This window comes from Indicator indicator, chromosome 23 (genome assembly GCF_027791375.1).
Source record: "Indicator indicator isolate 239-I01 chromosome 23, UM_Iind_1.1, whole genome shotgun sequence".
Classification (NCBI taxonomy): Eukaryota; Metazoa; Chordata; class Aves; order Piciformes; family Indicatoridae; genus Indicator; species Indicator indicator.
Window position 1 is genome coordinate 17521426 of NC_072032.1, and position 25480 is coordinate 17546905.

Sequence of the window (25480 nt, forward strand, 5' to 3'; positions counted from 1 at the left end):
TTTGTGTTCCAATGGAGGCTGCAGCATAAGTATTAGTTGTGGCATTCAGCTCAAGATATAAGTCCTAAAGAAATCTTGACAGTCAGAAATGGAGATCAGACCATGTGCAGGAAAAAGCTGTCACTGATAGTCACAGAAAAAGTATTGTCTTGATAAAAACATTCAAGATATCTGACAGGGAAAGAGCTACAAAAGTGTTACACTAGGGAACTCCTAAAGTCTTAAAAAAAATAATATTATGACATTTATTTTTAAGATAATGTGAGCATGTTTTTAAAAACCTGTAATACTGACCTAAACTTCTGTACCTTTTACTTACCTTTCAGTCCTCTTTGAACTATAGTCCCAGGTTAAGACACTGCAGAAAAGTATGTCAACAGAATTCTTTCCTTCAAAAAATGCCAAAGATGGTAAGTGTGGAAAATTGGTCACTGTAAAGCACCATTGATTTAAACTGTGCAGCAGCACCTGTGCTATATGACACAGCATCCAAAGCAAACAAATCATGGAAACGTACCAGTGAGAAGTCCAACCTGACTTTCAGGTCTGTAGTATTGTGCAACACGATTTGTACTTGCATTATTCAAGGACATATCAATGTTGACTAATGCCCTCAGCTTACCTAGGAGTCAACCTAATCTTTAGTGAGCCTGCAACTCGGGAAAAAAAATAAGGCAAACTCTAGCAGGTACGTTTTGTATTGAGGTAAGAAAAAAAAAATTAGTAAGTGAAACACATAGGGTGCTAGTGTCTATAAAACAGTATCTTAGCAGAAGATTATCCCATGCAAAAAAAAAATCATGTGCTGCTTAGATCTTGAACATAAAATGGAGGAAAGAATCTTCACATGATTTTTCTCCTGTGGGCATGAACAGATATTTTTAACTTAAGCTACCAAACAGAAATGACTGAGACAAAATTAGATTACACGTCCAACCAATACTTTAGTATCTTGCAAATATATGACAGCTGTGATTCTGAAAGACTGAGAACTAAGTTTGTTAATATCAGTTGTTGCTAAGAGATGCATTGCCTTTAGTAGAAGAATGAATACGCACCCACATACTAAGTGGATCGACGAACTAAGTCACAAACCCAATACAAAATAACTTATTTATATTGCCAAAAGGCCTGAAAATAGTTTGCTGGGGGGGTGGAAATCAGCATTATTGCTCTTTGACTACATCATGAGTTTTGCTGACTTGCCTCCTTACAGAAGGTGTACCCATGATTACATTTTAAAAGATGAAGAATGATTGAAAATCACATTGAAGACAGTAACTCAATATCATTCTTGCAGGATACTCAAGAAACTAAACCATTAAGCCATACATTCTCGTTATCTAGTTTGTTGGGAATGATACTGCAAAGTCTAAAGAAGCTTGAGACTGACTGACAAAAAGCTTACACTGGAAGATAGATACCAGATGTTTTCATATAGTTATGAGCAGTGCAGTTACTCATAACTGCTTCACACAGTTATGACTATTGCATTGTTATTACCATCATTTTAACAGCTGCCTCTTCTTTATTGCTAATTAATGTACTCTCCAATTTCAATTACCTTTACCTGGTACAGTACACTGTGTTTCCACACTTCTCCCTAGACTACTTTTGTATTTCCTAACCTATGTCTATAATTTACTCATGTGAAATATCATTTTCTTGACAGATTTTCTCCATGTTTGTAGCATACCTCACTCTCAGACTGTGTTAAGAGGGGATATTTGAGTTTGTGGGGGTAAATGACACAAAATTCTGTCATGAAAACGCAGTTAAAAAAATTATCCATTTCCTGAGTTGTCTTCTTAATGATCTTTTGTTGGTTCCTGTGGGAAAAGATATCCATTACAAAAAAGCAAAGGTATTAGACCATGTAAAGATGTTCTTTGGAAAAAGACTATCCTCACTAAGAGAATGAATAGTTGCAGCAGTGAATATTCAGGGACTAAAGCACAACTGAGCTGGACACACTATAAAAGCTTTAACACTTGACAGTGCCAGATAAATTTTCCTGATACCAAATTAGCAAATACCTCTGTGATAATTGTGTAAAGTACATTGTAGGTAGATAAACATTACTCTAATATATGTATGGAAAACTTAAGGCAAAAATGAAGTAGCTTACACAAAGCCCCAAAGATTGGCATGCTGACATCTCTAATAAAATTCAAATAAAACTTAATTCCCAGTCTGTATTCACTGCATGACTATCCTAATGGTTTTTGGTATTGTATGGACGAAAGTGCTTTTTCTTCTTTGAGATAGTCATTATTTTGAAACAATCGTCCCTTTTCTCCCTACCACCTGCTAACTATTTCTTGGGCAAAAAAGTGAAACTCCAGCTGTGGGAACGTACAAAGGGCTGTGTCTTGTTCCAAGAAAATCGCTTCAGGAAAAAGATTGGTGAACGGTTATGAAACTGCAAAGTGGATTCTGACCCACTGCAGAGTCCCTCCATAGCATGCCTCCCAGCAGATAAGCTGTGGAAAACAGCAAAATGCAGCTTCTCATGACCAGGCAGCAGATGGTCCCAGATAACTCCCAACAGCAGCTGTTGTAATGAACCACTACTTCCCATATCAACACTGCCAACGTTTCTGACTACACTTTTCTGTTCTGAGTTGGCTAGTTCAATGACTCAAATTTCTGAAGACTGGATTTTGCTGCACTTGGGTTGATCTTCTGGAAGTAGCCACCAAGCCAAAATATCACATTGTAATAGCTGAAATGCACACATCTTTGAATGAGGAAAGAACACATTAACACTCTGCCCAAAGATAGGTTACAAACTGGCTGTAAAGTACATAAAAAAAACCCAAACAACACAACAAAACAGACAAAAAGATTGTGGGCAGAAATTTGAGAGTAGCTGCTCAATGTACTTTTGAAGCATCAGAAATATGAGTGAATTCTTAGCTGAACCATATTGCAGTCATACTATCATTGTGCCTTCAGCTGAACTACTTCATGCAGAAAGCTGGAAGATCTTGTAAGCTAAGCAAGGTTATCTTGGGTCAGCGCCTGAAAAGAAAATGTATGTGCTGTCACAGCTGGAGCTGGCAATTCATTAGATAGCTTCTCAGTGGGCCTGAAGAAAGAAGACTGTAGCTGTTTGTCAGATGGTGCTTGACACTGCAAACACTTTGATTTGGATAAAACTGACAACAAGCGTGTGCCGATTTGTTGTCCTTAAATATCATGCAATGGATTTTGTAGGTGGATATAGCTTTTACACATTGTTGGAAGAGGAAAAGCAGAATGTCACTCAGAGTGTCATGTAACTTTGAACGGACTACAAATGCAGTCCAGCTGAGGGAATGTCTTTGTTTTGCGTTTTTATTTTTCCAATTGCTTTTTACATCCATAGAGAAATGATGGGAGAAGAAAGTCCAAACTGTGTAGTAAAAATCACTGTCAGCTCTATGCGTGATACTCTTACACATTACGAGTATGTGTAAAAAGCACTCCAGTGCGTGAAAAGACCAAGGCTTGGATTTAGGCATTTAGTACCACCTCTAGTGTAACCAAAGCCTGAAATGCTCTTTTGAGACAACTGCACAATTAGCCTGGAGTTACAGATGAAGACTGCTATTCATTCCAAAGAAGATAAAGCACTCTTTGTTTTCCCAGGACAAGTGGCTAAATATTAAGCTGAATCTAGCCTCTGAATGTATGATAAGAACATGAGAACTGAACGTGAAGGAGATCTTGTACTTGAAATTCAGGCCAGGTATTTTGTCCACATGCCCATGTGAATTGCTGTTACCTTGAGATCCTTTCTTCTTATAGTCACATTTAGTCTTGTATAAATTATATGCACTTTGAGACAGGAACAATTACTTTTCATTAGCATGGCCTTTGACAAGACATATCACTGCCAGTATAAGCTGCCCGTAACTAACAGCATTTCCAGCCTCAGCACCTCAAGAACCACAAGATTTCAGAGCTGGGTCCTCAGGCTGCTTGTTGAGTTTTGTGGGCTCCTCGAGGACTGGCACATGCCCTTCTGTGCCCAGCGGGGCACAGGGAGCTGCATGGGAGCCAGGTGGCTACCACAGCACCTGTCCTGCGCACAAGTGGGCTTGGCAGCATGACTCTTGCCATCGGCCTCTTGTGGGAAGAGCTCAATACCCTTCCCTCAAAGTTTTTTGTAAGACATGGATGTGGTTTAGCACCAGACTTGGTAATTACATAATGGTTGGACTCGATGATCTTAGAGGTTTTTTCCAACCAAAACAATTCTATGATTCTACACAAACCTGAGAAGCAGGAGGCTGTGACCTCAAGTGCCCGGTCTAGTGTGTTATGCAGTTCACTGAAATCCTGTTGGCTTTAATCATTCACCTCCCACTTTCTGTTTTTGAACAATGTCTTCGCTTGCATGGCACAGGCCAGATTAATTACATCATTTACAGCTGTTCATAACTCGTCCCCTCGCCCGTATGTCCGGCGAAACAGTGACCATTATACACGTTTCGTACGTAAACATCTCTATGTGTGCCATATGTACAAATCAGAGGGCGCTCCGAGGCCGGGCGGAGGAAGGTGCCGAGAGGAGGTGGGCCCGGAGCCGGGGGCTGCTGGCACCTAACCAGTTAATGGCAAGATGGCGTCGCACCGCCTTCGCCCGCGCCTTCGCGCGGCGGCCTGGTCGCGTCTGTGTCGCGCGGTGATGAGTCACCGGCAGGGGCGCGTCGCGCGGCTCGGGGGTGGCGGGTGCGGAACGGGGCGGGCGGAGCTGCTGCTGTTGGCGGCGAACATGGCCGGCGTTGCCGACGCCGCTGCCTCTGCCGCCGCCTCTGCCGCCGCGCCGGGTAGCGGCGGGGAAGGACGGCGCGGCGGTGTTCCGGAGCAGCAGGATAGCGGCCGAGGGGAGCCGAAAACTCTCTGGGGGAGCGGCGATCCGCTGCCGCCCGCCGCCGGCCCGGGGCAGCCGCCTCCGCAGCAGCGAACGGAGACGCTGGGCTTCTACGAGAGCGACCGAGGCAGGAAGAAGAAGCGGAGCTTCTCGGGTGAGGAGCGGCGGTGGGGCGAGAGGCCTTCTTCCGCAGGCTAGGATGGTGGAGGGCAGCGAGGGCTCCCGCGCTGTGTTGACTCCCCACGGGAGACCAGAGCGGCCGTAGCGGTGTGGCCCGGGACGGGCGGCGCTTCCGGGGCGCGTCGCCAGTGCTGGCTTCTTACAGCGCGGCCCAGCCTGTCCCGCCGGAGGGGCCGGGGCAGAGGTGGGCGCCTGAGGCGGGACCGAGGCCGCCGCGGCCGCTCGCCTGTGCAAAACTTTGGTCAGCGACTTCACAAAGTGCGCCGGGACCTGGTGGGACCGGGGAGCGGCAGCGTTCCGCCGCTTCGGTAGCGGTACCAGGCTGGCGAGAGCTTCTCGTTGCCTGCCCTTCAGTTTAGTCGGCAAACCCGCCCATGTCAGTGAAATAAGCTCTGCAGCGTTACTGCTTGTGTCCCTGCTTTCCACACCAGCGTGTTCGGCAAGGGGACAGTGCAGTCCCAGCGCCCCGTTACGCAGCGCGTTAACAGGTAATCGTCAGGAGGTTTGAAACCACACGGACATCTGCCACTGAAGTGCAGCACACTGAAGTTAAGTCAGGTGTTAGGGGTGACATCTGCCAAGGAGTGACTGCAGCGAGCGTGTCGCACAAGGGGCTTCTGGCAGAGCGGCACAGACCTGGGCCCTGTGTTTGCTTAGGCCCCCGGGCCGGGGGTGCTGGCCTCGCGGAACTTCATTGTAGTACAACGAGAAACGCTTCACTGCCCTAACTTCTTGTTGCATGCATGTAACTGTGCCTTGCTTCTGCTGTGGAAAGTAACGGTGCTGTTGGAGCCTTGAAGTTGTATGCAGATTATTAGAAGTCTTTTAAACTAAACGTAGTTGCCTAGGTAAGACTTTTCTAGGGGGAAAAAGCAAGAATGCCATGTCCTTTGCTATCAGTCTGCAGCTATGTTTACAATTACACTTGAGCTGGTTATTTCAGGTAATTTTCGAAAATAGCCCTGCCTTTTTTTTTTTCCCCTTGTAAAAACTGACACTCTGTGTGGCAGGATTCATTTAATGTTGGTAAGGTTATAAATAATTTTATTAGCATCATATTCTTAATTGAGTGGCTCACTGAAAATTTGGAAAGTTGTCAAAGTGTTGGTCAAATTTCTGGGCTTTCTGCCTCAGTGGTGGCTTGTTGGCTTGAATGTGATACCACAGGTCTTAACAAATGTGTAGGAGAAGAAATAAGAATGTGAGGATTTAACTTAATCAGTCTGCCGGTGTAGTAAATGAACTAAACAAAAGTCTTTTAAAGTTTTATTAAGAATAAGGGCAAACAAAGAAAACAGCATGCTGGGCTGAGAAAAAGGGATGAAAAACAGCAAAGCAATAGTTTTTCTCTCCTTCTTATATAGCTATCTCATTTACATAAACAGACTTATGTTAAATAGAAGGCAGGACATGATAATGAGCCCCCAGAATGTTCTGAAGTGCTCAGGAGAGAAAAATAAAGGGACCAGAGAGTAAAAGAATCTTTCTCACAGAACGTCCGCAGAACTCCCACATACTTGTCTAACACACACATTCCAAGGCAGAGCCAAGCAAGGCCACCTTTATCTTTGATTTGTCTAATAAGAGGTCAGATTGAGCCCCTTGAAATTGATCTTCCAAATGAAATTCACTGAACTTAACTCTTTATGTGACACAAATCACATATTCCTCCATGAATATTGTAAAAATATTCACAACAACTGGCAATTGAATGCTTTCCATTGAAGTCTAACAGGTGCTGTCTTAGTTTCTGACATTCATTATATCGTAGGAATTGCAGCATCGACTGCAGTTCTGTGGTGTTGATGTAATTTGTGCAGCTTTAAGGAATTAGCTTGATTGTAGTGTTATGAATTGCTTTGTGCTGGAAAAAAAATGGTTTGGATACATGAGGATGTGCCTGAAGGACAGCTGAACAATTAAAGCAAGGAAATTGTTATTTGTGTGTGCGTGTGTGAATTCGTAACTATTCTAGCACATGATTTTTAAATTTAAAAAATAGTTAAAAATCATTGGCACTCTTACTCTTCAGGATAAGAACATGTGAAAAGAACAGGCTACTTGGCAATAGGTTAAATGGTAAGTAAAAGCAGTGATTTTTTTTCACAGTGCTAAAAGAGGGCCCGGTACTATACAAAGAAGTTCAGAGGAGAAAGAAACTCTTAAGAAAAAAAAATTGTCTGGTTTTAGTCTTGATTGATTGATTTTGAGTGTTTTTGGAGGAAGTGAGGATTTAGGACTGTTGAGAATGAAGTTAGTGCCTGGAATTGTTGCATTTAGGATTAAAGTTCGGATTACATAACAACAGAAGTTGGTGACACGCAGTGCCTTTCACTTCTGCACAAATTTTCCTCCCCATTTCTGGTTAATGGTTATCCATTGCATAGCTATGCACTGAAGTATAACTTAGGTATCTTGAAGCAATTAGTGGCTTTTATGTTCCGAAGATGCTTGTGCTTTCCTGTCGTGAGATACATGAGAATACTTTAAGCATTAAAAGTATGCTATCTGAATACTTAGACAACACTCTAAAACTTTCTGACTTCAAAGGAGAGAAACCTGAAGTAGGGAAGGAATCTGAATTAGGAATTAGTGTTTACGTATTTTTAAAAGAAAATGATGCTATGATACCAGAATTAAGCTGCTTTTCAAATGCTTTATTACTCTGTCCTTCCTTGGTGTATCATCCTGATGTTTTGCTTACTGTGTTTTTCCAACAGTGTTTGCCAATGATGTTTTTACAGCTGGCACAGAGCGAGGGCTGATGCTTCTGAGCAGTAAGTGCTCAGAAAAGAGGTGGCTGAGCACCTGTCTGTCTTCATTGCATCCCTTGTCACTGGAGAGATTGCAGTCATTCTGGACTCAGTCATGGAGTGATTCTCTCTTAATATCTAGCACATGAAATTCTAGCCAGGTGGTGGAAACTAAAAATTATTTGTTTTTCAACAGTAGGCCTGTGAACCAGTTTGAGGTGAGGAGTAGGAACAAACAGCTCATTAGGTGGAATCAAGGGACCTGTAAGTTACTCAATGGTGGTTGCCTACATATATATATTTGCTTTGCAGGAAACTGTTTTTTTCAGACACATTATCTTTAACTTAGCAAAGGTCAGTTATCAGAGATGGAAGGAGATACACCTGGGCAGTTGAGTAGTTAGTTTGTGTTTATATCCTTTTAACTTTTTAATTGATAAATAATTGGGAAAACTAAAAAAGTTACAAGTGATAATGAAGGAAGGAAGACTTCAGAAAAAAGTTTGCAAGGAATCTGAACAATGATTTAGTGGTATGAACTTCTGCCTTTTTTCACTGGAATGAACTTTGAAACTTTAGTTGTAAATATTAGGTTTTTACTACTCATTAAACTACATGCTGTTTTCATTTGTTTTAAACTAAATAGGTTTAAGGCTTACAGTGGCTTTGGCCTACTTAGTAGAAATAGATCAGTAATATCTAAGTCATCAAAATCACTATCCAAACAAGCCTGTACAAGGGGAAACCATTCAGTTCACATAGTTTAAAGCAAATCATGGTTTGCATGATTTATTAACAATACATAATGAACCAGCAACCAGTGAATTATTTAGCTGTGATCATTATCATCACAGCAGTAAATCACGGTGCTAGACACCCACAGAATGTGGATGCACCACCACAAACTTCAAAATGCCCATTTGTAATCCTCACAAGTTCTGATCATACTCAGTACGCTTGCACCCCACCCAAGGTGTGTTGTGGGTTATAAGCACACTGTGACTTGTGTTTGAGCTGGTTTCTTTGCTTTAAAACACTTCGTAATTTTCTGGCTGCTCTTGCAGCTAATGGTCTGCATCTTCAGTGTCATGAAATATTGAAACTCCACCATCTGTTTTGGATGAACTCTTCACACACGGCATCTATATGTGTATTCTTCTAACAGCTGTTACCAAGGCACTTTTACTAATGAATGATGTGTGATGAATCCTCCTCTTTTCCCCCCAGAAATACGGAATATTGTGCCCTGCACGATCCACCCTCCAGTGCTCTCCAGGAGTTACTAAAACTTTGGCTAGTGCTCTGTACCTTTTCACTTGTCTGTCTAGATAAATGTTTTCCATCTTTTGGATGGTGTGTGAACACTGAAAGTTTCTGGTTTTAAATGCCAGTAGTAACCAGAATTGTTGAGCTCCCATTGTAGTGTTGTGTTCTGTCCCCTTGGAAGCATTACCAGGGGGTGGTGATGTTAGTCCTCATCAGTGAGGGTCGAAGCTTAAGCTCAAGCTCCTTGCGCTGACAGCCTGAATTTTTGTAATTTCACATTTAATTTCCTTTTGCATAATTGCTCTGCACAAAGTCTTTTGTAGAGGCCATTAGAATTGAGTAAACATAGGTCAGTCAGCCTTTAACTTATTTATTACCTGGAGCCATTAAAATGCAGAATACCTGTGCACACTTGATGGTTTTTTGGTCTTGAAAAAGACTATGGTCTCATCATCATGCTTGTACTGTTTGTGCAATGAATCACTTGGGATTGTGTGCCCATGAATATTTTGATCTTACAGAAAGTTGTTCTATAAAGGACAAGCTGCTAATGTTGCTGAGAAAGAAAATAAGTTTTAAGAAGTCTAAAGTAGAGCTTAGTAAATTTAGGAGGACTATCAGTACTTTAAAGATCAGATCCACTCAGCATATTGCAGTGCAGATGCTTCAAGTAATTTTTTGAGGAGTCTGGTGAAAAAGAGACTGGGAAAAGTAGCCTGTTTTTTTGTTGGGAGGCAACAGGGGAGTGGGGGAGCACAGGGCTCACTTCTCATATAGCTCCTTCCATACTAAGTTACTTGACATTCTGGTTGTAATCAGCAGAATCCTTCTGCCTTAGATGTGGTGTAAATGAGGCATGTAGCAAGTAACAAAAGTGTAGCAGTTTTTTCACTCTTTGGAGGTGATGTCTGAAGTGTTTTCTACTTCTGTGTGTCCTGAATGTAGATCTGTCACTGCTGAGATTCATCAGTGCGGAGCTAACAAGAGGTTACTTCCTTGAACACGACGAGGCGAAATACACCGAGCGGAGAGAGAGAGTGTACACCTGCATGCGGATACCCAAAGAACTGGAAAAGGTGAAGTATACTTCAGGATCTGTTTTCATTTAGAAATTAAATCTGCTGCATTAAAGTATTTAAAGTTGTTCTTCCAAACATTTTTGCTACTAAAAGGATTGAAACACGTATAGTCATTAATTTTCAGTGTTAGTAACTTCAGCATGTTTTGGGTTTGGGGTTTTTTTTTGTTTGTTTTCTTTGCTTATATCTGCTTGTTGATGTTATTAACTCGTATTGTTAGCAGAGACCAACATGACTGACTATAATGTCCAGATGATGACAAATTAATTCAGAGATGTCACAGACCCTTAAAGGAACAGTCAAGCAAAAGAAAACTTTCTATAGAAAAATGTAATTTTCCTTAAAAAATAAAAATACTTTAAAGAGTTTGCCAGTCTAAAATGTTTTGTGGGTGGGAAGATTTCAGTCCTTTAAAAATACAGTGATGGATGAGTTTCTGTTTAAGCTTTTTTACAATTTTCATAGCCTTCTGTTTTGTTTCTTGCCACTGATTCATTTTCCATACCTGTCCCAGTGCTGTGCCCCTTCCTGACGCATTCCTGCCACCTCCTGTATGTGGCCCTACAGTGAGCCAGTTCCAATGCTGTAATGTTCTATTATGTCTTAACCATTTTGATTTGAGAGGCTGCAGGAAAACGCTCAAGGATGATGAGTGAGGTGAGGTTTGGCTAGGTTGCAGCATAATGATAAACACTGTAAGTAATATTGCTAAAATTCTCAAAACCTCTAGGGATGAAGTCACATGGTAGGGCTAAACCAATTTAGGTGTAACTTAAATTAAGGGAAGAGTCTTGTTTCACTGTTCTTCCCACTTCATTCTCCTGCCTTATGCATACTGCCAGTTTGCATGAGCTGTGGTACTTATTGGACCATCTTAAGAGTTAAATCAGGTCATAATTTAGCAGTGAACGCTTCATTTTCCTTGCTCTGTTTGTCCTTTGCTAGGATAGCAAGCTGAGTTGCTCAGGCAATAATGCTTGAAAATCCAGAGTCCACACAAGGGCAGAAGGGGAGCTGCATAGTTTGAGGTAGGGCTATAAAGATGAAAGAGCAGCGGAGGAGGGAGGGAGAGTAGATTTGTTTTGTCAGCAGCATGCGGGTTCCCTCTTCAGTATCATTACATTCATCCTTGCTCCATGATGGGACCTACGTTTACAAAACGAGATTCTCAGTCAGTTACTGCAGAAGATCACAGGATGAATGCAAGCCCATGCTTAAAGCTGTGTCACCTACAGCAAGTTCCTCAGGAACACATCCAGTTGCATTTTCAACATGTCCATGGGTGATGTCTTCAGTCCCTCATTCTATCCATTCCAGTTTATGGTAGAATATTCCAGTTATGGTAGAGTCTCAGTCGAAAAATGCATCAGTTCTACATCATCTCCATTGTAATTATGTAGACTATAACATGCCATCTCCAAACCAGAGAAGTGATTCTGAAAGATTATCACCATGGTTTTCCAATAAAACTTTCTACATGTGAGAACAAATGATTGTGGGAGATAAAAGTAATTTACTTGTGCTTTGTTTTACTCTACTTCCTCCCCCAAAGCAACTCTTCCTTCCCATCAGCAGTGCATACAACTTTCACATGTAAATGCTTATTTGTTGTAGGTATCTAGGTGTGCTTAGATGTTGCAAGTATTAATTGTGGAGCCTCTTTAAGTGATTGTCCTTACAGGAAAATACAGTAGTTTCTAGTCTGACAGAAACATAAAAGTATGTGGCTAGAGTCCCAGTCAGGTAACTCTTAGATACATTCAAAGAGCAGATAAGAAGGAATGTCATGTGGGGAGCTCTAGTATATAAGAGCTTTATAGTTGCAGAGTTTAGGTCTAATTTGATTATAGAATTGCTTATTTTGTGGCTATAATTAAATTGTTTCTGTAAATTAAAGATATAAAACATTTCAACTGAGGGAAATTGGAAGTTTCCTGGTTTACATTCTTCTTTGTATGAAAAGAGTGGATATTCTTGGAAGGAGAACTATCATGGCTGTAATTAGCTATGCAGTAAAAAAAAAGTACCAAAGTGAGGGGAGGGGGGGAAGGGAGGAAAGGTACATCTTAAAAAGGATGTAGGCAGAAAATAGCTGTGCAGATGTACAGCTCTATTTTTTTTTTTTCTAAGTTTAAAAACATTAACTTCTGTAGCCTTAGAGGAAAGTCACCACTGGGAAATGAGCTGCAGTTGTATCCAAGTGCAATTCATCTTTTCAATAGTGAGTTAGATGAGCCATGGAAATCTGTAAAAGCCTTTTCTACTTGGACCTGGTGGTGCAAAACTTTTGCCGAATAGTCTTCCACATGCATAGCATGTTATTTTTCCTACAGTTCAGCTGATTGAACACATGAGAGTGTTGTCCTTACTTGGTTAATTAGTCTTACATAAATTTTATTTTCATAAAATAATTCTTTAGAACTGTTTTTAAACTTTTTATAAATAACTAACATAGCTCTGTTTTCTTTTTGCAATGTAGTTGATGTTTTTTGGAATCTTTTTGTGCCTGGATGCTTTTCTGTATATATTCACCCTTCTTCCCTTGAGAGTTTTTCTGGCAATGTTCCGGTTCATCGCTTTGCCTTTCTATGGCTTACGGTAAGTTGATTCCAGAGAAAGGTGCTGATATCCTTAAATCATGTTTCTCTGTTTATACACATGCTTAATTTTATGACCTTTCAGTGCTGTTTGAACTATTGACGACTTCCTCCACTGTACAATACAAGTTCTGGTCTAGACTACTCAAAGCAAAGGTGTGTGTGACCTTTTAAGCTTTTCTACCAGTCACTGACTGTCACCGTTGTTTCCCTCAGACACAACAGTTTGATAACACCACCACTTAGACATATTCAGGTTAGTAAAAGACAGGCATGTAACCTTATGCTATAGTTTTATTCTTTTAACTAATATCTATTAGAACAGTGGGTTAGGATTTCTTAGACTTGAGTTAATGACTTGGTTCATGTCTTTTGATAGACTTTTTGATATTGAAACAAAAGTTTGGGTTACTTTTTTTACAACAAAAGTTTTCCCCATTTCCACAGTAAACTTTGCTCAAAGAATCTGTGTATAAAATGTGTTATTTTCTTTTCTTCAAAGACTATGGAATTGGATGGGACTAAGTACTCTGAGTAATATTAACAGATTTTATATCTTAGCCCCTTGCTTTTTGGTTCAGATCAATACTAAGAAGAAGTTGTAAACACATAGGTTTTTGGTTTGCCTGTCTGGTGTAGGCATCAAAAATTGGATAGAATTAACTTCCTTTGTAGGAGGTGCTGCTTCACTGTAAAGTTTAATTTTTTTAACTTTTCCTTGAAGAAATAAGGACTGCAGGGTGTAAATTCTGGATTTCCCCAAACTCAAAGTTGATTTATGGTATTTCCTGATATTTTTTTTTTAGGTTGAGTTGCTTGCATTTGCATTATTAGTAGTCTTTTATATGTGATGTGCTTTTAGATGTATAGGTGAGAGAGTATGCTCTCATTAGAGCAAATGCTAGTCTAGTTGCATAATAAATAATAAAAGTATAGTCTTAAGTTGAAGTGTTTGGACTTCGGTGGTGCTTAACGTAGTCACCAGGTGGCGCTCTGTAGTATCCTGCTGTTAACGTTGAGCTGAATCTCAGACTTGAGTTGCGTGAGCGGTTTTCCTAGCTGTGTTACAAAAGAAATAAGCCAGCTGTTTAGTTTTAGCTTGATGACAAGTCAAATGATGTACGTATTTGTAAATACCTGTATGGATGCTATTGCTGAAATACTAACATTCAAGTAAATTTGGGTATTGCTCAATATACTAAAGAAACCTGTACTGAAAATGTCATATACAGTCACATGTGTGTATGTGTATATGCCCATACACCTACAATCTTAAAACTTGGTCTTCTTGCTTGATAGTGTTTATCATGTGTGAGGCAGGATAGAATCCAGTTTAATCTGCTCAGCTCTATGTTAACTTTAAAGTGTTTTCATGTGAGATGCAGTGAAAATGAGATTATCTTGACTGAGGAAGACTTTGGTTTTGTATCATCTTCTGAAGCAGTTTCTTTTGTCAGTTTCCTCAAATGGTTTTGGAGCTTATTATTTACTTGAGGCTTTGTGTAATTCATTAATATTTTGAAGTTGGTGACTTTTTACTGACAGGGTCACAATTCATGTTTATAGGATGTAATGGTTTCAGGAATGTTTTCAGATGTAATGGTTCTTTTTTTCCACTTTTTGGGGGCTTTTTTTGGTTGTTTGTGTGGTTATGCTGATTTGATTTGTTATGTCAGAAAAGATGTGGCACTTCCTATAGCTCAGGAAATCTGTTTTTATGTGTTTGTTAACAAAATAAGATTTCAATAAATAAAACATCTATGATTATTAAAGGTACTTACAAAGCGGGTGGCTGTTTATCTTTCAGCTTGCTCTTTCTCACAAATGTCAAGTGTCTCTTAAGACATGACTAGTTGGTTTTCGAACCTGACACATCATATTCCATTCTGTGTGGTAAAAAAAGTGCTCCTCCCTTCATCCTGACTTTTTTCTGAACATCTGAGTGAAGTGACTGAACAATGAGCGTTCTGTCTCCCTTCCAGTTTACTCTATATTTATTTCCACATAACTCTTTCTCCTCTTTTCAGTGTAGAAAAAGATAATATTACCTATTATTTCTTTAAAATAACAAAGCCACATTCTGTGTAAGATGGGCTCATTCCTGTCTGAATGTGTGTGTAGGGGGAGTGCTTCATAGCCTCTTCCACATGTTGTAATACATCATTCTAGAGGGCTCTGAAAGGGAACATAGAGTAATGTATCTTAAAGAAATTTGTTTCCTCTTTCTGCCTAGACAGTGTATGTGCTTTGGTTTGACTGCTAAGTCATTGTTCCTCATCACTTGCTCTTTCCTTTTGATGAAATTTAGTTCTGTGTATTTCTCAGAGCTATATTGGTGTCAGCATAACTACTTCAGAGAGAGAGAGTCTAAAACTTTGAAAACTTCAGTCAAAAGAATCCAAGATTCTGTTGTTAAGTAAACTAAATTGCTGTGGCCAAACTGGCAGAGGCTGAATCATCAGATCATGGTGGTTTTGGCAGGTGCAACTTCATTGCTGCTCTGCTTTGTAAATAGCAGGGTGCTCTTAAAAAAATGAACAAACTCTTCACAAAATTAAATTACATCTGAAATTGCAAACAACAACAACAACAAAAATTTGCTCTGCTGTATTTTATTCTGAATCATGGAAAAAAGATTCCTAAATTATTGTCTTTGAATCTTGTCAGCTACATCCTTGCTGGAACAGCAGATCTAAGGCAGAGAGAGAAGTGGAACTTTTTAGGAGTTTTCTTCAGAATTACAGTCCTTGATGATAGGTGTCTAAAACAAACTTGTACCTGTGGTTGAAAGGTGCAGTTGCCTTAAAATTCAATACCTTTTTTTTTTTTTTAATACCACTTTAGACCCAGAGATTCTAGGCAAACTGATATCTATGCTTTTTTGAAAGCACTTTTATAGAGCTAAATTTTTGGCTTTTGTTGAAAATATATTGAACACCAGTAAAAGCTCTTGTGGGAATGTAGAAAAGCTTCTGTATTATTTGAAAAACACCATAACATGACAGCTAAAAATGCATGTTAGTGAAACTCTGATGGGACTCACAATTTAATTATGTTTAAAGGCGTTTTACATATTTTCCACAAAGCAAACAAGGACTTGTAACAGAAAGTGAGACTTTTTTCCTCCAAATTTTAGTTTTCTCAAGAAAATAGAGAAGCATATTTTTAAATTTTCTTATATGTGAAGACTGATTGGCTAGATCTTTGCATTTCTTCCATGTGGAAATATGTACAGATTATACACATTCTGTGTTTTTCTGTAACTCTATCTATGAAATAAGTGAATTTAGATCTTGTTCCTATTATCAGATTATTTTATGTATTTGAACCTCTGTTGCACACTTACTCCTAAGCCTAATTTTTTTTTTTTGCTGAGGGCCATAGCTGTTAAATACATAAACTTCCTACTGTTAAATTCACTGTGAAAGCAATGTAGCTGTCCACCAAAACATGTGGCTTTCTACCAACCAAAGGCAGGCAGGTGCATTCAATATTCTATGTAGTAACCACTCAGATCTCCTTTCCATAACAGTGCATAGTGTAGCAGCATTACAACCTTCTCTCTCTTTCTTTCTTGTAAATCAGACCGAAGGGAAGAGCACTTTCACTTCCATTATAGGATGGAATGTGGTGTCGCAGGGATTCCTCCTTGGTGAGTAAATCCTGATTTTTCTTTTTCCTTCTGTGCTGTCAGCCAAATTGTACACATCTACATGTAATCAGTAAAAATACTGATTGCAGATGAATAGTACAGCTGAATTAACCAACATGCTTCAAAGGAGAAACCAACACTTAATAATAGCCAACACATGGAATTAAGTCAGTTCTGTATGCATTGGTGTGGAAATAGGATATGATCTTAATAGATGTAAAACATATTTTCCATAGTTTGCCTTTGGATCAGTTCAGCCCAATTTAAAAGAAGGAATATTGGAGAAACTATGGCCCCTGCTGTACTTCCTTTATGGTGCCTTAAGCTTTTCTACATAACTATATTTTCGTGTGTACTTCAAGAAGGTGTTTTTGTAAACTTTAATTTAAATTATGCAGAGTTCTGAAATTTCTTTGCCAGGTATCTTAACACTAGGGTTGAAGTTGATTCTCTGTGTTATAAAATACAGCACTTCAGCATACGTTCTTTTACTGGCTTCAGTTATAGTCGATTCTGTTATTAAAAGCTTAATGAAAGCTAAATTCTAGTTGTCACTTATTTGAAACGTCTTTTTTTTTTTTTTTTTTTTTTTGAGACAGCTCTCATCGAGGCCTAACAGCAAGGTTGGTTTTGTTTCATTCTTAGCATGGTCTCATGCTTTGTCGTGTGCATGTATAGGCTTCTTATTTAAGAAATGAAATGCCATCTAGTCTTGGCAAGCTTAGCTCTCTGTATCTTAGGAGTCTTATTCGGGGCCTTATTTTAATGAGGGTTTTGTGTATCTCGGTTTTACAACAGTGCGCGGTCCTGTCTACTTTAAACTACCTTTTTTTTTTTAAAGTCCCAAACTGTGTTAGATTTGATCAAAATCTTTACTTCCAAAAGCCAAACTTAATTCCAAATTTGAGCATAATTTTAGGAAAATATTTCCATTAGATCACTTGCTGCATTTTGAAAATTTTTCATGCGTATCTGTATGGAAAAGTACTTAAATTTGGGTCGTTTTCCCTCATGTCTTTATTTGGTATGCTAACAGGAAAATATCCCTTATGTATTAATCCAATCATTTACGTCAATGCTTCATGTAAGATAAGAAACTTACACCACAGTTCATTAATGAAGCTTGCATTCAAGGATGAAGACTTTGATCAAGATGAAATATCTACATACAAAACAAAATCCCACAGCTCAGTTTCCTTAAAAGTCTCTGTGGTGTAAAAGTGGAGAAGAAAAGATAACAAAACTTTTAACTAAACCACCATTTCAGTAACTGAAATATGTTAGTAATTAATAGAAACATCAGTAGTTGTCTGTTTCAGAGTGCTAATATTGAATAAATAGCACATTTATAAAAGGTTTGCTGTAAAAAATACTTGCTCAAACTTGTAACCTTGATGCTAAAACACTTCTAAAGTGCATTAGCCAAAGTTTATTTCAATGTGAAGTAAAATAACATTTATAGAAATAATACAGGTATCTTTAGGATTTGCAAGTGTATAGACATGCAGGTGTCTATAAATCGTTATTAAGATTAAAATATCCATCTAAATTGTTATTGCCATGATAGAGTATCTGTATATTTAAATGACTGTATCTGTCCTGAGATGCATTTTATGTTCCAAGTGGTTTAACCAGTTCAATAAGCAGGGCTAATTAAAACATTTAACACCTGCTCTTGTTTGTTTTTTGGTTTTTTTTAGAAGTCAGTTACTTGTTCATGAGCCGCTTGTGATTTTTAACACATTAAAACCAAACAGCAGGAAACTGTGATTAATTTTTAATAACCCTGTATTTAATGTTAAATAAATGTAATTGTATAGCCATCAGAACAAATAAGGGATTGGTGAGGTAGACGCTAATACCTTCAGCTGTTTTGCAGCTTTACTAACTTGAAGGAAAGATGCTGTGAAGTCCAGGATGCAGTTCAATTGAAACAGCCATTATTGTGTGGCTAGGTAGCATGACCATTTGGGTGGTTGTAACCCTTGGTAAGGGTTGAACCTAATGTGCATCAACCAGTAGATGGAGACAGAACTCTTTGGTACTGTATGGGATGTGGCTCGTGGCCTTTCCAGTATGGTATCAAATAGGCCTTGAAAATGACAGTCAGGTAACTAGTTCCTTTAAACTTTCACTTGCCCAAGGAGATTGATTATGAAGAACACTGGTTTTTACACCAATTTTTTCTTTATAGAGTAGCTTTTTTATCTTGAAATCAGTTTCTCTGTTTATTTTGTAACACCTAAGAGTGGTTTTTCTCACAAATGTGACATTTGTAATCAGGAAAAAAAATCTAGGTCATTGTTGTTCCCAAATTTTGGGGTAGCCAGAATACTTGGTAATATTTTAATTGGATACTATTTTAGTTTTATGGAATAGCAAAGTAATTTTCCCTAACTGTTTATAAGGGAAGGTGCTTGGTTTTAGCTTTCTGAAGAAGGAGGGCATACAATGATCCGATAGTTTTCTAAACAGAGGAAAGGTTTGCATTCACATTTCCTTAATGTCTGAAAGCGGAAAATCCATGAGCTGGAAAGCTTGAAGTGTGATGAGTATTGAACCTTGAGCTTAGGAGTTGTGTTGAAAGAGAGTAATGCTTTTTCCTGTATCAGACCAGTTTCCTGGTTTTTGGCTGATGTCAGTCAGTGCACTGTGTAGATTTTGCTGTAGTTTCACTTGGAATTGTCTCAATCACTGTGATAAGCATTGAGCTTGGCATGCTTCTCCTTTTGTTAATTGAGTGGGCTGAAACAGAAGCATACTGTGGTGGGATAGGGAGGTATAGTAGTAAGACATGCACATCACTTTCTCACATTAAAATGAGTAATGAGCTTGTATGTCCCCTTAAGCATGCATTTGTCTAATTATATTTGGAGACATAAGGGTTTGTTTCAGTGGAGATTTTCTTTCAGTTAGTAGACGTAATAGTAAATGCACCCAAAGGCTGAGGAGTTTGAACATTTCATGAAGTACATGCTGCAGAATACTGAAGTCCTTGCATGCATCTTTTTCCCTCTTGCTAGTTAGTGTTAACATGAGTGAGTTTATCTGTAGAAGAATGCCTTGGATTTTCATTCTGAATTCATGCAGATTGAAGGATCTGCTCATGTTTAAATAGCTTGGCATATTCAGTGGTAGTAATAGCAAAGCAACAAGATTTTGTGTAGTGGATATTAGAAAAAATGGATAAGCCTTACTCTTTACTATTAAGGTACTTTGTTTTAAGAGTCACAGAAGTTTAATTTAAAACTTCGATTCCTTGGTAGCCTAGTCTGCACAGCTAAATGTGGGAACTCGAGGCTTAGCATAACGAAACCATTTGTAAAATTCTGAAATGAGCATTTTGGAGAGCATGACTTATAGCAAAAACGTTAGAAATACTAGTGGAATAATAGATTTAAAGAAACAACCAACCAAGCAAAAACTGACCCAAAAGCAAACCCAGAAATAGTGTATCTTAAGGTGCACTTGAAGGAAAAATGCCCCAAATCTGGGTATTTACTGGTTTGTGAGATGTGAAAGTTTTAATTTGAATTATATTGATCTGTGTAATCAACTAAATTGTGAAATAATTCACACAACATTATTTCTAGAATTGAGTAGGATAATAGAAGAACTGCATATTGGACAAAGGCTCACATGATGCTATTTCAAAAGAATGGAGTCACTAAAGCTGGGAAAGTATTAACACTCAATTCACTTGTGCAGCATTGCTTTTATGTCTGGATAGCTTTGAAGGAAAACAGTAACAGATTTCTACAGAAAGGCTCTACTTCCTGGTGGTTTATAACTGAGATGGTTAAATACAAAATGAGAAGAAACAGCCATAACTAACTCTCATGTGAAATCTTTTCCTCTGTATTCTGTCACACTTCATGCACAACTGTAAAAATACAGTCTTTTGAAACAAGCTCAGCTGTTTCAGCTTCTCATAACTCTGTTTAAACAGTGGTTTCTAGAGTTGTACAGTCGTTTAGACTCTTGCCTCTTTACGTCCAAATGAGATACTGACAGTATTATCAGCACTCTGCTATTTTCTTGGTAGTTTCTTGAACTTTGGATAGTTGTTACAGCTTTGATCTTAGGGGCTTTTTTTAATTTGGAATGTTTATCTTTTTTGAGATTCTGTACTACTGCTGGTGTGGATGAATACAACATTATGAATTTGTACGTGATATTAATCATGAGCTCTGATTACTTAGTGATCCAGATAGTTCTGAAAGTACTTGGCACTGAGCAGTTACCAGAGACAATAAACAGAAACATACATTGATGAAAACAAATGCAGAAAATGTAGTATGTGTAATGGGTGGGCGAAAACTTTTAATGACAAGCGCAAAATCATGTCAGCCTGTTTGTGTTTACGTGTTAAGCAGTTTGTTGTAAATGATTTTTGACAAATGCAGATTGAACCAGTGTGAGCCTGATCAAATACTGAAACTGCAATGCTTCGTTCTCACTAAACACCAACTACATCATTTCATAACTGCAAGCTTTGCAGTTAGTTGTCTCCAGGAGGTGACAAATCTTTAGTCTTAATCCATTTGTTTAGTTTTCTTGTCTTTGTAGGACATAGTCATTTTCAGAGCCACACCTCAGAATCCTTTTATAAATGTTATTAGGCAAGAGTATTAAAAGTATTATGCAATAAAAGTGCTTGTGTGGATTTAGGCAGTAGTTGTGGTTAATTCTCTCATGTCAGAAATTATTTCTGTAATTTTTTTATATTCTCAACCTTTTTATTTAATTTTAAGGCTGTTTAAATGCTTTGCATCTTACTAATACTAAACTACGAAAATGGACAAGTAAATACTTCCTTGCAACTTCATTACGCTTATGGCTGCTATGGGGCCATTGAGGCAAAGCTATTTTCCTGCAGCAGTTCATAGGATGAAATTGTGTAACTCCTCTGGGTTACTTTTGGGACTATAGATAGAAAACTTCTGCAGTCATTCAAGATCAAATTCAAGCTCTGCTGTCAAAACATTTGCATTTGCTGCTGGTGAGCTTAGAGACAGAAGAAGATATGGAACTGTGTTTAAACCTGTGGCTCCGCATCTGGTTCGTTACACTGAAATTGAAGATGACTGCCTCGTTTCTTTTTTTTTGGTTAAATAAATTGTACTTGTTATAGCTGAGGAAGACAAAATGATGAGTAGAACGGGCTGGAAGAGGAAAGGTAAATTAAAAACCGAAGCACATGAATGCAGAGGGTTCTTAACAACTGGGAGCTCTTACTCAATAAATACATTTAAAGTGCATGGCAGATAAGAGAGTGTGCTCCTATTCAGGGCAGTGATCTGTGAGTGAGTCATGGTCCCGATGTTCCTTGTGTGTTGGAGTGAGGGGAAGGGGCCATAAATAAACTACATTAAAATATATCTTTGATGAACAGCTGCTGTAAATTCCTGTTGCCTTAGAAGGATTTGTATTTTATGGGTATATGACATTTAGTGGAACTTTCTGCCCTTTGTATTTCAGTGATAGACGTTTGCTGCAACCTGCTCAGGTATGTGACATGCTCAAAGGAGTTATATTGGTCATCTGCTACTTCATGATGCACTATGTTGACTACTCTATGATGTATCATCTGATAAGGGGACAGTCTGTCATAAAGCTCTACATCATCTATAACATGCTTGAGGTAAGAATGCTGGCATCAGGATACCAAGCATGCTTTTTTCTGACTAAAATATTGTTCTGTTACACATCTCGTATTCTCACAAATGTGCATGCACTCTTAGTAAGCCTAGAAGCAGTGAAACGGGTAAGTTTGTGAAAAGCCAGTTTTGCAGATGCTTTCATATTAGATGTTTCATATTACCTATTATTAATCAATTCATTTGAGCAAAAAATCAAGAACTTAAACAGTTCAGTCTTAGACTGACATGCAAGAAATGGAATTAATAAGGTTTTGAACTCATTGAGAAAATAAGAAACAATTGATTTGAAATATATAAGATACTGAGAACAGAGAAGGAAGCTAGGATGGAATTTGGATTTTAATTCTTCCTTATGGAACTACAGGTTGTATGCAAGGACACGTGTAACTGCTTAACCTCGTAGTCCTGGCTAGTAGACAAGAAGCCTAAGTACGTAAGTTGAATGAATACAGTGAAAGAAGAAAAGGAAGGGTTTTTGGGAAGTTAAAAGATAAAGATTTCGGGGACAAGAAATTGTTCGTGCCTTGTTATTCATGTTAAGCATGAGATTTTTAATTGGAGTTCTATGATCGGTGATTCACAAAGTAAATAATGTTTAGCTACAGTCTTATCTCTATCCTGTAAATACAGAACATACTAGGATTACAACCTCTTAAAAGGACTCAGTCAGAGCTTTGCATGCAAGAGCGCCTCTACTAGGATTCTGGGATCTCTGAATAACACTGATCTTTGTTTGAACATCTGTTGTATCTTTGTTTGAAGACTGCAAAAATGGGACTACACTTTGTGTAAAACCTGAATATTGTGTTTAAAGGCATTTATTTTTTCCTCACAGAACATGAAAATATTGTGTAAGGTATATACCTCATTATCCTGAGTGAAAGAAATACCACACATCTGCCTTAGTAGTTTATTCAGAGTTTTGTTCCCCTTGATTTTAGATTTCCTAAAAAAAAAAGGTGTACAGATATTAAATTGGCACTATTGGATCCACTGTGTGATTTTTTTTTTTTTTTTTAACTTCTGTTAGGAAGTATTCATTCTTAGTTGCCATAGTCTGTGAGAAACTATCGATCACTAAGTAAATCCAGGTGCCCAAAATAGTAATTTCAAGTCGCTTCTCTTAAAGCTAAGAAAACATAGCACTATGTGCTTCCCACATAATTTGGAGGGAGGCTGGAGTGTTTGCTGTGAATTGGAAGCTGTGTGCCGTTTCATTTTGAATGTGCAGATGAGCTGAGTGTTTTGCTGTGTTTGACAGAAGCAAAAGCGTGCAACTCAACCAAGAAGTGCTAAGTTTGGTTTTGATAACCTAAGTTTGGTTTTGTGTTTTGGGGGGTTTGGGTTGGGTTGGGTTTTTTGTTCATTTGTTGATTGTTTTTTTTTTTTTTTTTCCTGGTAAGGGTAAGTCTGTTACTACTCAGAGTTGCTAGACGAATTTCATCAGACTGAAGTTGGAAACCGAATATAATTTCTATGATGTCTCCTAAGGCCCAACATGCCAAGCAGAGGGCATGTGTTTATGGGATGTTTTTACCATGTTATGTTGCAGCCACAGTGTTGGCAGAGAATGTCATGGGATCCCTCTGAAAGGCTTGTTCGATGTCAACTTTCAACAGCTTGAATACTGGCTTGCTTAGACTATGGTGAATTTTGTTACAAGGCTTTTCTACTAATACAAGCCGTGCTTGAGAAGGAACTGTTAATTACTTTTAAAAAAGCATGCTCAAGTTTACGTTTTCGCAAGTTTTCGAAATAGGAACATAGCTTTGATTGAGTTAAATCACTGAGCAACAGAGATGTTTACAATGTCCTAATGTTTTCGGCTGTTGGAAAGTCCAAGGAATTGTGTCCTGGACAGATTCTAATGAATGCAAAAATCTTCAAATCCATGTGCCAGATGCTCCAGATAGCCTGAGGGGAGCAATCAGCACACTTGGTTTAAATGACACTTCTCTTTTTTAGATTCAGCCCCACCGGCTCCTGCTCCTTGTGAAGCCCCGGTGTGCGTTACACTGGTGACAGCACTCACCATGGAATTCTGCTGGAGCCTGGAGCCGGCTTGTAGGGTTTAGGTAAGTCCCATTTGGAAAAGCAAGCAACAATATTGTGTGGTGGGTTTTAAAGCTTTCTTTCCTGTTAGCTAAGAAACAAGGACTGCTTAAATAAAGGAAACTAAAGCCACATTTTGTCTACTAAAACCCGCACAATATTGTGAACAAAAACTTACCAAACTCTAAGCATTTGTAGTTGGTGTTACTCACCAGATGTAATTACTCAGTGGATCATCACAATGAGCAGGAACCAAATAATGCAAACCTCCTTAATTTACAAAAGCCGAAAACAATACCACTGTAAATATCTCTCAAACTGATGGGATTTCGAACTTCAGATTTAGGACAATTCATCAGCTTATGGGTTTTTTAATTTGACCATAAGTGAAGCTTAAAAAGTAGCACATGGGACAGTCTACTTGAGACATCCAGTGAAAATTTGGTTGTATTCAACCTTCATATTTTAGGAAACTTTGATAAATGCTGCCTTCAGTAAGTTAAAGTATAATGCTTCTCTCCCTTCAGCATCTTTTATCTTTAGAATACCTAACTTACTCAGGAAATGATCCCAAATTAAGGTTTACTTGTGTTATCCCAGACCTTATTTTCTAGTTAATAGGTATGGTTCAATATTGGAGACACATTGTGCACCTAGTTCTTCATTGCTGCATGGTGTTTCAATACATCCAAAATTGTTTTCTTACAGAAAGACAGTTAGAGGAAATATCAATTGTCTTTATTAATTAGCCAGAATCAGGTTTTCTTATGTTACTATTGCATTTGGTGAAACTCCATGTGACCTTTCATGCCGTGGTATTGAATTACAAGCCTACTGACAGTTATTTTTTTCCCCCCCTACTTGTACATATATTCTTTGGGTTACACATGTTTTGGTTTGGTTTGGTTTTTTCAACCCAATTTTCCCCTTTTGGCAGAATTTCTAGTTGTGTTACAATATTTTTGATTTTCAGTTTCCACTTTATGCAGAGATTTGTATTGACTTTATTCCAAGAGGTAAGGAAACAGTACAGGCAAATCGAATTTCAGTCCTTTTTCTACCTGTGAGCTGATATTGCTATCACACATTTGAAATTCACTTATGATTACTTTTTTCCCCCCTATTAAACCCAGAGGGGTGGGGGAAAAAAAAACACACAAACCACAAACGTTTAGGGTAGTTTTGACTCAGTACACATATTGCTTTATCAAAGGCTGTACTTCAAACTGTACTTGGATGTCTTCCAAGGATAAAACTGCCTTGTTATATATTGTAAATGCTGTTGAAAAGGGAATAGTAAATTTGAGAAGGAAAGTAAGCTGCTGAGTGTACAAAAGGAACAGCATCATTGTGAAATACAGAGTGAAAATAGAATGA

At 38.5% G+C, this 25480-nt stretch overlaps 1 protein-coding gene across 3 annotated transcripts in view; it reads left to right on the forward strand.

Moving 5' to 3' along the window:
* The first annotated feature begins 4941 nt into the window (after positions 1-4941).
* Positions 4942-25480, forward strand: part of TAPT1 (transmembrane anterior posterior transformation 1) — a 36339-nt gene continuing 15800 nt past the window's right edge. The window contains exons 1-5 of one of the 3 annotated variants that reach the window (XM_054391695.1): positions 4942-5015; positions 10006-10136; positions 12619-12737; positions 16988-17011; positions 21870-22032. In XM_054391695.1, coding sequence (XP_054247670.1) covers positions 10110-10136; positions 12619-12737; positions 16988-17011; positions 21870-22032 — 333 coding nt within the window. In that variant the 5' untranslated portion in view covers positions 4942-5015; positions 10006-10109. Of the gene's footprint in view, positions 5016-10005; positions 10137-10770; positions 10797-12618; positions 12738-16343; positions 16389-16987; positions 17012-21869; positions 22033-25480 lie in introns of those variants that run through there. The other 2 variants (XM_054391692.1, XM_054391693.1) reach the window with 2 other exon arrangements.